The sequence below is a fragment of the Notechis scutatus genome, chromosome 3, assembly GCF_049901735.1.
Source record: "Notechis scutatus isolate UNSWTSFEM ecotype Mainland chromosome 3, rNotScu1.2, whole genome shotgun sequence".
In the NCBI taxonomy this organism is placed as follows: domain Eukaryota; kingdom Metazoa; phylum Chordata; class Lepidosauria; order Squamata; family Elapidae; genus Notechis; species Notechis scutatus.
The window spans coordinates 50,502,486-50,517,011 of record NC_142011.1 but is presented as its reverse complement, the minus strand read 5'-3'; the positions used below and the strand labels follow the sequence as shown (position 1 = coordinate 50,517,011).

The 14,526-nt window shown below is 39.7% G+C and overlaps 1 protein-coding gene across 1 annotated transcript in view; it reads right to left on the bottom strand.

The window, feature by feature from the left end:
• Nucleotides 1-14,526, bottom strand: part of NUDT3 (nudix hydrolase 3) — a 28,032-nt gene that overhangs the window by 7,214 nt on the left and 6,292 nt on the right. Inside the window, exon 2 of the mRNA XM_026680384.2 lies at nucleotides 830-940. Coding sequence (XP_026536169.1) covers nucleotides 830-940 — 111 coding nt within the window. The remainder of the gene's footprint in view (nucleotides 1-829; nucleotides 941-14,526) is intronic.

Genomic DNA, 14,526 nt, shown 5'->3' with positions numbered 1-14,526 from the left:
TCCTATTTCTTAAAAGGACTAGACAAGTTAAGATAAATTTGAAGAGGATCACATTTATAAAGTATCACAAAAGTATACCAAAGCAAATTATTTTGTGATTTTTCAAGATAAATGGATTTTCCTCCTCTTCTATAGGCAATTGTCATGAAAACAATATATTTTATTTTTATTTTATTTATTTATTTATTTTGTCAAACAATTATTAGATAACAGGTATAAGTATAAACATGGTTATAAATACATGAAATGGATACGAATAAGAAAAAAAGAAACAATAGGACAGGGACGGTAGGCACGTTTTGGTGTGCTTATGCACGCAGAATATTAGGGCAGGGGTCTCCAACCTTGGCAACTTTAAGCCTGGTGAACTTCAACTCCCAGAATTTCCCAGCCAGCAAAGCTGTTGTTAAGTGAGTTTTTCCCCATTTTACAACCTTTCTTGTTACAATTAAGTGAATCACTGCAGTGATTAACTTAGGAACATGGTTGTTAAATGAATCTGGCTTTCCTATTGACTTTGCTTCTCAGAAGGTTGCAAAAGGTGACCACATGACTCCAGGACACTGCAACAATCATAAATTTGAACCAATGCCAAATATCTGAATTTGGATCACGTGACCAAGGGGATGCTGCAACAGTCATAAGTCTGAAAAATGGTCATAAGACACTTTTTTCAAGTGCCATTGTAAATTTTTGACCAGTTATTATATGAACTTGTAACTTGATCACTATCTGTACTATACAATTAATATTTGGACAATTTTGAATGTGAAAGGAATGAATAGAAAGAATAGACAATTTTGGATCCAAGCAGAATTTGAAAACATACCTCTTCACAAACTTCTCGCACAGCAGCCACACTAGGCTCCTCTTCAGGCTCCATTCCTCCTCCAGGGACAATCCATCTGTCAGGATGACGACTACTGCTAACTAACAGCACCTATAAATAACAACAGAGCTTGTGTACATGTTTATACCTTACACAATTCTACAATTACAAGATGGTATCCTGCTATGTAATTTTTTTCAGTTCCAGAGAGTATTCTAAGTCCACCTGTGCTTAGATAAAGACAGAGAGTGGAAATTATATTTATTTACTCACTTATATCCATCTTTATTGCATTTGTAAATAATTCAAGGTGGTGAACATACAATACTACTTCCTCCTGCTATATTCCCCACAAAACCCGGTAAGCAGGTTGGGAGAAAGAAACTGGCCCCAAATCATCAGACTTTTTATTCCACCCTTATTACTTTATAAGTAACTCAAAGTGGCAAACATACAGAGTCCCTTTTCCTCGTCTTTCCCCATAATAATAATCTGTAAAATAAGATTAAAGTGGATTGATTGAAATATACAATCAAAAAAGTCAGAAACAGAAAATGCCACAAACTACTCTGTTAAGAATATTAAAACACCAAACTTATTTGAAAACAGAAATAAGCAAACATTAAATTTCCTTTAAGAACTAGCTTTAAGGCATGAGATAAAGTTTTTAACAAAACGATTATAAAAATGTTTCAGACGTCTGCCAACTATGACAAATATCTTCCCCCCTCTGTCTGTATATATGCATACCTTGCTTCTCCCAAATGACTCAATGTAAAGGGGTGACACAGAACCTACCAATCATCAAAGGCACATATACTATGGACTATAACAATAGCAAAGGATGGAGTTTTGAAAAAAGCAGCATTTGCAAATATTTTGTAGCCAACCATGGTTACAATACTCCAAGAATATGCTTAAATTAAATAAACAAAAGCCAAGCTGAATTCATGCATATGCCATTGTTCTAAAGAGCCAAGTAGAAAGCATTAAAACTACTAAAATTCATTAATTCATTCACTCATTAATTCATTCATTTTCTATAGCCATACATCTCTGTCAATGACTCTCGGTGGTTAATTAAATAAAAAATACCACAAACATTTAAAAAACTAACAGGTTTTTTCTATTAATGAGAAAATAAATAACTGTTGTGAAAAGGACTATGGAACAGATCACAAACTGCTCATCTTCCTTGATAAGCTAAAACAGAACAAAACAATCAATTTCCACATTATGATCTTGAACATATACCCACCAATTTCAAGAAGAACATCAGGAATTACTTTGAAGTCCTGAATCTCACATAGAGAACCAGGGGAATTGTGGAAAGCACTTAAAGTGACTAAGGAGGAATGAGATAAGAATGAAGGACATAAGAAAGCAAACTAGATGCAGAACAAACTGGAAATTGCAAAGAAGAGAAGACATAAATCTCAGAAAAGAACAACGGGTTTCAGAGAGCTGTTTAAAAAGACAAGCAGTATTTCAATGTCTGTAAAAATATACTGTACAAGATGGAAACAGCCAAGGAAAAACAAGGAAAAGATCTCTGAACTCAAGAGAAGGCTCAAAATGGTATGCCAAAGAGTACCAAGGACAGATAGGAACCAGTTCAAAGATGATCAAACAACAATGGAAAGAGTGCATTTCAATACACTAGAACAGATAAGTCAACATATAAGATACTCTAGAAAATATTCCCTACTTTTAAGAATGTACTACCGGTTGTACTTGTACTTGAAGTTAAATCAGCACTCTGGTCATTACTAAATTGGAAGGCTACAATAATATCCACAAAAATATGGGAAACAACAGTAAAGATTATAACCAAGCTATGTTAGCAAATCTAGAGAATGATCAACCTACATTTCAATATTAAAAAATGAGATGTAATGGAATATGCAAACTATTGTGCAATATCTTTAATTTCACATACTAGAAAAATAATGCTTAGGATTATCCAATGCAGATTAGAGCTTTATATGGGAAAAATGACAGATGTTCTGGCTTTAGAAAAGGCAAAGGAACACAAGACATTATTGCTACTTCAAGCTAAATAATTAAGAAAGCCAAAGAATACAAAAAATAAGTCACTATGTGTTTCATTGATTACAGAAAGACCTTTGATTATGTCAATCACATCACGCTATGGAATGTGCTTAGAAAAAAGGAGAATCCTGAATGTCTCATTGTCCTCATGAGAAACTTAGATAGCTACAGAATATGGTTAAGCATACCAGCTCTAGATTGACAAAGGAACACAACAAATATAGATACACTCGTAAACTCAATATATAATTAACAGAAACTTGCAAGAAGATGAACATAGTCTTAAAATTGTAGAAAGAAACATCAATAACCTATGTTATGCTGATAACTATCCTGATAATTGAAACTATCTGCAATCTCTAGTAACAAAATTAAGCAGCACAGTGAAAAAAACAATACTAGCAGAATTAAATATGAAGACTCAACTAATGACAACAGATAAAATAACCCCCTTAGAACTGACAATGAAGATACTGAAGTGGTGAACAGTTTCTGCCTTTTAGAATCAATCAACAGTAAAGGACTTGCTTGTCAGAGATCATAAAAGGGGAATGTCTATAGAGAGTCTGAGTCATCCAGGTCATGGTTGTTCCAAAGGTGAAGAAAGTCTAGCTGCCTCTTTTAAAAACACTTTTGGGTCATAAAAGGGGGTCATATGACCTTGGGACATATCAACAGTCATAAATATGAGTCAGTTGCCAAGTATTTGACCACATGATCCTGGGGATGTTGCAAAAAAACCTACATAGTAATTAGTTGGCAATGACTCAATATCATATAATAATCTGAAAATGAAGTAATATTTTTCTTTGGTAAATATTTCATAAAATTTTACAACAGAATAATGTTATATTATTTTTATATTAATAAATACAGCATTATAAGGTGATTTTTATTAGTGATTTCTATACATCTAAAATATCTTCATGTACTTAAATCTGTTATTTAATCTTCATTCCCTCTCTCTACATAACCAAACTACCTCAACCTACTTTTTTCATATTGGCCATTCACTTTTGTATTCAGTCCATAGTAATTCAGCAACTGTTCATTGTCAGTTCTGCTTACCCAAACACCTAAGTATCCTATTCTTTATTGGATTCAGTTTATTTTTATATTTTTCCTGAATACTCAGCTCTCACTTCCATATACAAAATGATGCAGAAGCATGATCTCATGTACAGCTTTTAAAAACTTTTTAAAAAGCAAATATTCCTATTTTGCAACAAACTACATGTTAATCATCACTTTTCTACCCAACTTTATGTCTTAAAATTTATCCATTCATTTTTCTACTTCCTATAAGATGCATAAATTCATTTACATGTTCCAGTTTTTCATCATTTGTAAAAACAAATGTGGCTATTGTGCATTTCATTTACTTGATGGACACAATTATCTTGACCAATGAGACATTCATTTTCAGATTAACCTTTGCTGTAAATATTCAGGTTCACAAACAACACAGCACCATCTAAAAAAAAAATTGTATGAATGTTCACATTCCCAAACAGCATACCACTAAAAGCATGTCTTATGCATGCATCATTAATACGAAAAAACACACACCCCTCCATCAGGACCAGATGTATAAGGGTGGGGCAGGACTCTCTTGCAGTGTAGATAGAAAGAGCGTTCTCAGGTAATTATACCAATGCCCATTCTCATCCACACTGGGACGAGAGTCCAGGAATGGGACATACCAAAGCCTGCGTGTCCATGGGAGGACCAACGTCTGGTTCAATCACTCCGACTGTGGTACCACCTTCTGAAGCACCCTCCTTCCAAACGAGGCCTCAGCCGAAGTGAAGGAATCCAGGCGATAATGCTGTATAAACGTTAAAGGAGACGCCTAGGTATCTCTGGAGATTTCCTCCAGCGACACCTGAGAAGACCAGGTGGCAGAAGTAGCAGCACTCCCAGTGGAGTGAGCCATGATGTTCTTGGGAACAGCAGGGACAAAGTTTGGTAGGTTTTGGAGATGCATGTTCTAATCCACCTACCAATTGTCGATGAAGCCACCTTGTTCCCCAAGGATGTGGGATGAAATGACACATGGCCTCGGATTTTCGAAAAGCAGCCGTCCACTTGATGTAGATCTGAAGGGCCTGCCTTACATCCAACGTATGCTACTTGTGTTCCAACTCATGTTGTGGCCTGGGGCAGAAATCTGGTAACACTATGTCTTGCGCTCAGTGAAACCAAGAGTTTATTTTAGGAACAAACGTAGGATCTAACCTTAGAGCCATCCTGTTCTCATGGAAAACACACAGATCCTGTCTGATGGAGAGAGCCGCTAGTTCCGACGCTCTCCTGGCCGAGGTAATGGCCACTAGAAAAAAACACCTTGATGGTCATCAATTGGAGAGACACTGATCTAAGGGGCTCAAATGGGGAACCCGTAAGAGCCTGCAAAACTTTAGGGAGGTCCCATGTGGGAAATCTATGTACAACTGGAGGTCAAAGGTTAGCCGCCCCCCTCAAGAACCCGCAAGGATGATGGGATAAGGAAGCATAACCTTCCCAGGATAGAACTGAAGACAAAGCCGCTACCTGACAGCGAAGAGTGTTAGGTGAGACTCCCTGATCGAGCTCATCTTGAAGAAACATTAACACCTCTGAAACAGATGCTGAAGAGGGGTCTCATGCCGATTTAGTGCACCAGGAACAGAAGACCTTCCAGGTAGCATCGTAGATGTGCGTGGTGGAAGGTTTTCGGGAAGCCTGTATAGTATCAATCACCCTGTCAGGGAAGTTGGAATTCCTCATAGATTGCCGCTCAAGCACCAAATGGCTAAGCAGAACCACTGAGGGTCTGGGTAGAGCAAGGCTCCCTGATGATCCTGTTGGCCGGGATCCTCCCTGGCTGATCTACAGAGAGATTCACCAGATCTGCAAACCAGGGTCTCCTGGGCCAATAGGGTGCCAGGAGAATTAGCTCTGCCTTTTCTCTAACAACTTCTGAATTATGGCCAGAATGATCAGAAGAGGGGGGAAAGGCGTAGAGGAGCCCTGGAGGCCAGTTGCTCCAAAGCACATTGGTCCCCTCCGCTCCCTGGGTTGGAAACCTGGTGAAGAATCTGCTTACCTGAGCATTTTGAGGAATGGCAAAGAGATCTACTGCTGGAGTTCCAAATCTGTGGGACAAAGCCAGAAACAATGAAGGGTGGAGACTCCACTCCGATTGATCGACTCTTGAGCGACTCAACCAGTCGGCCTGAATATTGTCGACCCCTGGAATGTGGTCCACCCTGATAGATAGAAGGTGTCTCTATGCCAATCTCCCCAGGTGCTCTGACTCTCTCATCAAGGCCCTGGACCTGGTCCCCCTTTGCCTGTTGACATGGGCCTTTGCGGCCACATTGTCCATCATGACCAAAACATGGCACCCGCCACCCTGTCCCGGAAGTGTTTCAGGGCTAGGAAGATGGCCCTGAGTTCTAGCCAATTTATGGGGCATGCCCTGTCTACCTCAGACCAACTCCCTTGAGCTATCTCGCCGGACAGATGGGCTCCCCAGCCGTGAAGACTGGCATCTGTGGTGAGCAGGATTCTGTGGTTCCTTGAAGGGATGACCCCACCAAACTGCCTGAGATTGCCACCACCTGAAGGACCGAAGGAACTGTGGTGGGACCTGAACCCTGATTGAAGTGCCCGGGTATGAAGGCGGGCCCACGGGACAATGCCAATGCATGAAATCATCTTCCCCAGGAATTGAGACAGGTGAGACAAGGGAACAGTGTGCTGCCACTGAATCTGGAGGATGAAGTCGTTGAGGCTCTCCCCACATTCTGAGGACAGAAAAACCTCACAGCGTGATGTATCGATGATCGCACCGAGATGAAGAAGCCTGGTCATTGGGGAGAGGTGGCTTTTCTTGAGATTGATCGAAAAGTCGTGGTCTCGTAGACACTGCAACGTGATGTGAAAGTCATGATGGGCAAAGTGGATTGACTGTGACTGGATCAGGATGTCGTCCAGGTAGCACTGGACCCTCACTGGTATAGCTCAAAGAGTAGCTGCCAATGCTGTCAAGATTTTCGTGAAGACCCTGGGGGCGGACGAAAGACTGAAGGGGAAGTCCGGTACTGGAAATGTTCGTTCTGGTAACAGAAACGGAGAAACTGGCAGTGATGAGGCCATATATGGAGGTAAGCCTCTATGAGGTCAATGGAGGAGAGGAGGTTGCCCTCCCGAATGCTCTCTGGTATGCAATGCAAGGTCTGCATCTTAAAACACCTGTCTGGGATAAATGTTTAGGAGCTTAAGGTCAAGGATGGCTCACCATCCCCGAGGCCTTAGGATCACGAAGAGGTGAGAGTAGAAGCCTCTCCCTCGTTGATCCAGTGGAACCAGCTGTATGCTCATATGTCAAAAAGATATTGAATGGCCGATTCCATGAGGGCCCGTGTTGGAGCTGTCCCTAGATGTAGGGCAGAGAACAAAAAAATCGTGGGGGTGGAGAAAGGAACTCAAGCTGGAGGCCCGACCTCACTGTCTTAAGCATCCAGGCATCTGATGTTGACTCCACCCACCTGGAGGCGAAGAAAGCCAAATGGCCTCCAATGGGGGATAAAATGGGGCATTCACTTCCAGTGTTGGAATGAATGACCTCCTCCCCCTGGAAAGAGCCATTTACCGGGAGCCTGTTGTTGCCTGCCTGAAGCCTCAGGGCGTTGTTCTTAGCAAAGAGGAAATGCCCTCTGGCCCCTGGAGAATCGAGCGGTGGATTCAGGTCTGAAGGAAGAGGCAATATTCCGATCTCTTCCCCACTGAGGAGAGGATCTTCCTCGTCCTTGGTTTCTACCAAGTATGGCTCTAGGGCGTCGCCGAACAGCCTTTCTCCAGCGCATGGGACCAACGCCAACTTCCATTTATGGTGTGAATCGGACTGCCAATTTCATAGCCAAAGGAACCGTCTGGCCACCACTGGAGGCCCTGGCCCTGGAAGCAAACTTGGCTGAATTCAATGTAGCGTCCGCCGTGAATTCTGCCACCGCAATTATCTTGTTGAGATCTTGATGTGCCCTGAAATCGGTGGCCAGGAGCCTCTCTTGCAGCTGGTGTAGCCAGTGCAGTGATGATATCATGAAAAACGAAGCCGCCATAGATGCCCAGATAGCCCAAGTTGCTGCCTGGTGGGTGCGCTTGAGTGTTTGCTCTGACCTTTTGTCAGCCGCCTTAAGCACATTCTCTGGCTCAGTGGGGGTGCCTGATGAAGAGAATGAGGCTACCACTGGGGCGTCCACTGAAGGCACTAGCAGGGTGTTGGCCAAGGCAGGACCCACGTTATAAAATCACCTGTCATGTGATGAAGGGCGAGGCCCTGACCCTTCACTGAATCAAGGAATATCAGCGGAGAAGGGAGTACCTCTGTATAACCACTGGCTTGGAGAACAGAGAGTCACTGTGGCTAGAAGAGGCCACCTGTGGTTCTGGAGCCACCTCCTCAGGAGTTAACTGAGCTGTGACCAAAGCTCTGTGCAGGAGCGGTTTAAATAAAGAAGGTTTAAAGACCGCTGCTGAGGGAGGTTGATCAGATCTAAATTCCTCCTCCTCAGACAAATTAGGATGTCTGATCTCACCTTCCTCCTCCTCAGAATGAGGAGTTTAGAAGGATTGGTATAATCACTCTCCTCATTCTCGCCCCAATCTGATTGGGTAGGCTGGAAACTGAACTGTTGCCTGGGAAGGCCTTTGTGGGATGAAGAGACCCCTTGGGACAAATTAGGGAACAAGGACTGTCCTCCCCCTAGTGGGCATAGGAGTTGTTGAAACCTCTCAGCCAGGCCCTGCCTTATGGCCACTGAGACCATTTCTCTGTCGTCATCAGGCCTGTTCCCTGGATGTAAGCCTGCAGCAGTGGGAGTATAGGTTGCCTCAGGCCTAGGCCTATCCCCCCTTTGGATCATTTGACCTATGAGGAAAGAGGGACCGGGGTCCCAGGCTGCCTGTCTAGAGGAGGGCCCTGATCTGCTTAGATCCTGGGGTAAAAGCTCTTCTTCCTCCCTCTCTGGAGACCAAGCTAAAAGGCGGCTAGCAAAACTGGGAGCATTATTCCCCCCCCCCCTTATAGAAACCTCTGGGCAAACCTGCACCTGCCCTGACTGAGAAGCCTGCTGGATCTGGTCCCTCATCTGTGCAAAAGTCTTTGCAAACTGCTTTTCCAAAGCTGCATACCTTTTCTTCTCAGCCCTGAGCTCCGATTTGGAAGTTGTTTTGGGAACCAGGGCCTTGGCCCTGATCTTAGCTGCAGCATCTCTATTTGCAGAATGGCCTCTTTGTCTTCTTTTCTTCCTCATAGGGGCTTGACAACATTGGGCTTCTTCCATGCCCTTGGGATCTGACTGGGTGACTTCCCTCTCCATTCCACAAACAGGGCAGGCCCAAGAGGAGCTGTGAGCTTCCCCTGTGTTAGTGCTGCCTGTAGCATCGGCCAGGTGAGCTGTGGAAGCTGTGAGGCCCAATTAATGTCCGCTTTTTTTAAAAAGACAAAATGGCCACCCAACTTTCAAAATGGCCACCCGCCACGTGCGGTAGCCCTGGGATGGCCTCACTACCTCTCTCACTCCTTAGGCACATACCAGGTCCCGAGCGATCAGCAATAGCCAGGAATAGCTGTGAAGCGGCAGAACTGAGCTCCGGAATCAGCTGCAAAGCGGCTAGATTAGCAGCAGAATGGCAAGTCTCCACTATCTTTGGGACTGCGTGGGAGGCTCAGCAGAATGCTCCCTGAGTCCACAGTCCCTCAGCGAGGAAGCGCCAAAGCCTTGGCACTGCAGGAAAGTGGATCCCCACTCTCCTGGTGTTAAATCTCGACCGAAGCCCCAGGAGCAGTAAGAAGGCTAGAAACCTTGCTACAGAAATTGCTATTTGCTAAACTCTCTTTTTAGCTCAATAAGACTCCTTTCAGAGACAAGGCTCAAAGACAAGCAGCTGAGTCAAAAATATTACGAGCCAACAAGGGGCTGGCTTTTTACAGTGGCAGACTCAGCTCTATGACATCAGAGGGAGGAGTCATATCCCATTCCTGGACTCTCGTTGCAGCGTGGATGAGAAGAGACAGTTTTGTCCTATTATTTATACAACCTGAGTAAACTGCTCAAATGACTTTTGGAGAGCAGAGTCAGGATTTATATCCTAAGACTAAGTGCATTTTCATGATCTGTCAACAAAAGGATCAAATGTCAGAGTGAAAATATGGATTAAAACCTCTATAAAAATCCAGTTGCACATGACATAGTTTAACAGAAAAAAAGGTTCATAGCTCTACGGTTCTTCTACTTACTAAAATAATAAAGAAGCCTTTCCTGGCTAAAGGTGAAAATCTGCTTCTTTCTTCAAACAGTTTTATCTATCATCATGAGAGAAGAAATGAATTCAATTTATTCATGAAGCTTTTCGCTACACACTTTAACTCTGTAACTACTCTTTTTGCTTCCTTTCTGTGAAATCTGCTGGGAAGCTCAAATTCGGATACTATGAAATACAATTGTCAGCAACAGAATTAAAAAGGGAAAATGAGAAAGTTTACAACTAGTTTGCGAATAGTTCTCTGTAGGCAAAGTAAGAAAGGGAGCTTTCTTCTCGGAAACCATCCAATCTTAATGGGAACAGGTCATTCTATGGGAAAATCTCTCAAACTCTTAAAATTCTTTAACACTTGATAATTAAATTAAATACTTCCATAAAACATTTTATGTAATGTAATGATCTTCTAATGCTACCAGGGTCAACATCTAAAAATTAAGGTATTACTTTAAAAATCAAACATAGCTATGTGACACATATACAGTTGCATGACAACATTTAGGCATCCTGCTCAAATGTTTCAATGAAGTACTGACAGAAACTCTCGCCCAGCAGATTTTCAATAATACTCAAGTCTGGGAAATGTGTATTTCATTTCAAAAGATTTATCTTTCTTTCCAATAAATATTTCAAGGTTGATTTGGAGATATGTTTTAGATCATTGTGTCTTCACGCACCTCACATTAATTTATATATATTTATAACTTTTATATATATCGATATTTAGCCAAATTTATTACACAGTATTTCTTATTCCAGCAGCCGCCACACAAATCCCATAATAAAGCCATCCTGCACATAACAAGCTGTTGGCAAGTTTTAAATGCTTCACTTTTCCTTTCCAAATCTATTCTTTGTGGCTGTTGCCAAACAACTGAACTTTAGTTTCATCAATCCAAAGCATTTCATTCCAGAATGTTTCAGGCTTATCAAGATTTTGTTTTGCATAGTTTAGACAATGACTTCTGTGATGAGATTGGAGAAAAGGTTTCCTCCTGGCAAGTCTTTCATGCACACACCACTGCTGTATAAGCAAAGCTGTACTGTAACCTGGAGGTAGTCCAGCATCAACCACACTTTTTGGCACATCCTTTGCATTGATTTGGGTTTTATATTTTGCAGATCTGGTCAGTATGGGGCCAGTTCTAACAGATTTTTTTAAATCTTTCCAGATCTTGCTTTGATTTCAATTGTTCAAGTAATTTCAATTTCTTAACAATAAAAATTGCTAACTGGAAATGTAAGATTTTTCATACCATTCCTGGGCTCTTTAACAGTGAATTAACTGTATTTTCATATGCTCAGACAGCCACATAGGTTGGAGATGGTTATCTAAGACTACGTGTTTAAAAGAGTCAGAACACTTTTTACCTGCAGAAATTGTTTTTTCCTGGCCAAATAAAGCCTATCAAATCAATATTACTTACATTATCATCATTTTGCTTTCATTTCAATTTTTTCATACACTGAAACAGTTACTCTATATAGTTTAGTAAGGATAGTGATACTTACTGAATTATGGTATTTGTAAATTCACTGGCAAGGACTAAAAATAGTGCAAGGAATGAAAATCTTAGTTTTCCTATGTTATGAAACTAAGTATGATATAAAAATTACCAAAATTAACATTAAATGTTTTAATGTGGAAGTGACACATTCAGTGTGGAAAAGTGGGAACACAACTATCTGACTTTTGCATCTAAACAATTACTGAAGACTGCAGAAGAACACTGGGGAGTCAGAAGTATCCTGATACACTTGTACCATAAGAGCAACTGTTTGCTCCCAAACTCTCAGCATGCATTTTTAATATTTGAAACAAACTAGTAAAAGCAAGCTTCTGAGACATACACAGAATTTTATTCTCTTGCTGCATGATGAAGTTTCTCATTATATGAATGTAAAATAGAAGAAACTCTTTGAAAAAATTATGTGCTGCTAAGATAGTGTCTTAAAAGGAAATAAAAAAGAGTCATTTGGCTTGTGTTTGAGGTATACACAGAGTATAGTGTTTCCTAGCATACAATCTAGGGTTAGAAATTTTTCCAAAGCATTAACATTCCTGAAATGCTATCTTATGCAGGCCATTATCCAAGTGCAAAATACAAAGAGCACATCTCTGTTTATGGTGAACATTTATTAACTTCACAAAGCTAATATGTAGAGCCTGATAATGCTAACGTTTCTATTTAAATGCACAATACTATGGTAACACAAATATTAAGAGTTTGTTAAATGCAGTAAGGTAAGTATGTTAGCACCTATTCATCCCAAAGTAGATGAATATCATGTCTGGCATTTCTGTACTACTATGTACTTCTGTACTTGTGTGCTACACCATAATACTAACAAAAGTGTTTCTTTCTAACTTAATATATTGAAAAGATTAAGGAAAGAGGCTCAAGTCCCTGTCCATCTTTCTGTCAATAGATTAATCTCCAAAACTGAAGAAATAGCATCGAATTTAATGAATGAAAAGAAGTTAGCAAATGATAGTTTGAGTCTGAAAATACATTTGATCCAGCTGAAGACCTGGGAAAAAATGATTCTAGGAAAAAACAATGCTTCAATCAGCCAATTCCATGGGACAACTATTTGGGCAGTTGTTTGAAAGATTATCAATTCCTCCATTCTGAGCCATGTCTGTTTTTCTAGAGAGATATTATTAAGGAACCTGAAATATGCCTACAATCAATTATCTTAATGATTTCACTACCATGTTTTAAAACAATGAAATAAATCCAAAATCTTCAGTGTTCCAGAAGCTGATCTGTAGAATTTCATTATTAACAACTGAAAGGCATTATTTTGAACCAGACTTTACATCTGCTGTAAAATATAATTTACAATATATACAAATATATTTTATACAATTTACCAATTACCAACACAATAATTATTTTATAATACAGTATAAATACATGCATGTGCTCAGAGAGAGTAGAAATGAGGGGGAGAAACAAACAAAAACCAAGCAGTATTCATACAAAGATGGCCTGGATAGGTTTTTAACAGGTACCTAAAAGATATAATAATTGGCACATTAGTTCACCTATTTCAGGGGACAGTATATAAAACCTAATGTGCCACCTGAGAAATCTTACCTATTACCAAAAGATATTTTGCATTTAAAGTACACACAATAAGTTTTCCACAAAAAGCTCAATGATCAATCCATACTGCAAAGTAGACCATTAAGCATCTTTGTTCAGATATCAGACATTATTAGGAAAACCTTGAACCTGCCTTGGTATAAGGTTTATATTGCACTGTACATTTTCTGTTGCTCACTTCTAAAGCTGTTAATTATTACAAGGTAGAGGACCTCTTCTCTGCGGAGGTTCTACCTCTAGAAAAAGTGTTCATTAAGAGATTAGCTGGTTACTTCATTATAAATCCTGAAGACCAATCTGTTCTTTCTGGCCCTTCGTTAAATGATTTTAGTAATTTAAAAAATAATAACGATGCTGGTTGCTTTTTTATTGTGGAGGCAGGTCATTTATTATGCTAAATTGTAGGTGACTTATCATCACTTATTAAGCATTATTACTAGATTATTTATTAAACAAACATATATCTGTCAATTCACACACTGTGACTCCAGGTAGCTTACAATATTAAAAATCCACAATATAAAATACCTAAAATGCCTCCCCACAACAAAGGCACTCCAGTTGAGAGAAACTCAAATTTATTATCATGTTCATTTGCAAGAATTTTTTTAAACAGATTTGTACCTAAAAAAGACTATCAACTAACATTGATACACTGACCCTTATTTTTAAAGTGCCAAATTTGCTCAGTTATAACTTATCATATAAAATTTAAGATCATTTCTTTCTGTAAATGCTTGCCTGTTCACAGCATTCAGTATGCATTACCTATTCACGCCAACTGAAGTGCAACAGATGCCTAGTAGGAGTAAGGTTTTTTTGTAGAGATAGCAATATTATAAATGTCTTTCCCACAAACTATGGGATTAAAAGTTTTCTAAATTACTGATTTATTTTTCTGGTGATTAAATCAGAGTTACTTCTTTTCTATCCATCACAACACTATTTTATTTATCTGGTAGTATTAAAACTATATTTTCCTATTACAGATTTACTATTACAGATCTTCTGATGTTTGTCAATAATTATCCCAGTTTTGTAGTTTAATAACTATGATGAAGAAATAATATTTTCCTAGTTAATTTGTAAATGGTATTTTAAAAGTTATATTCAAACATTTTAAAGTATTGGTGCAATTTTTAGTTTATGTACATCTAAAAAACTGTTCTAGATTGTATCATATGATTATAATAAATTCTTGCCAGTGACATAAAATTGAAC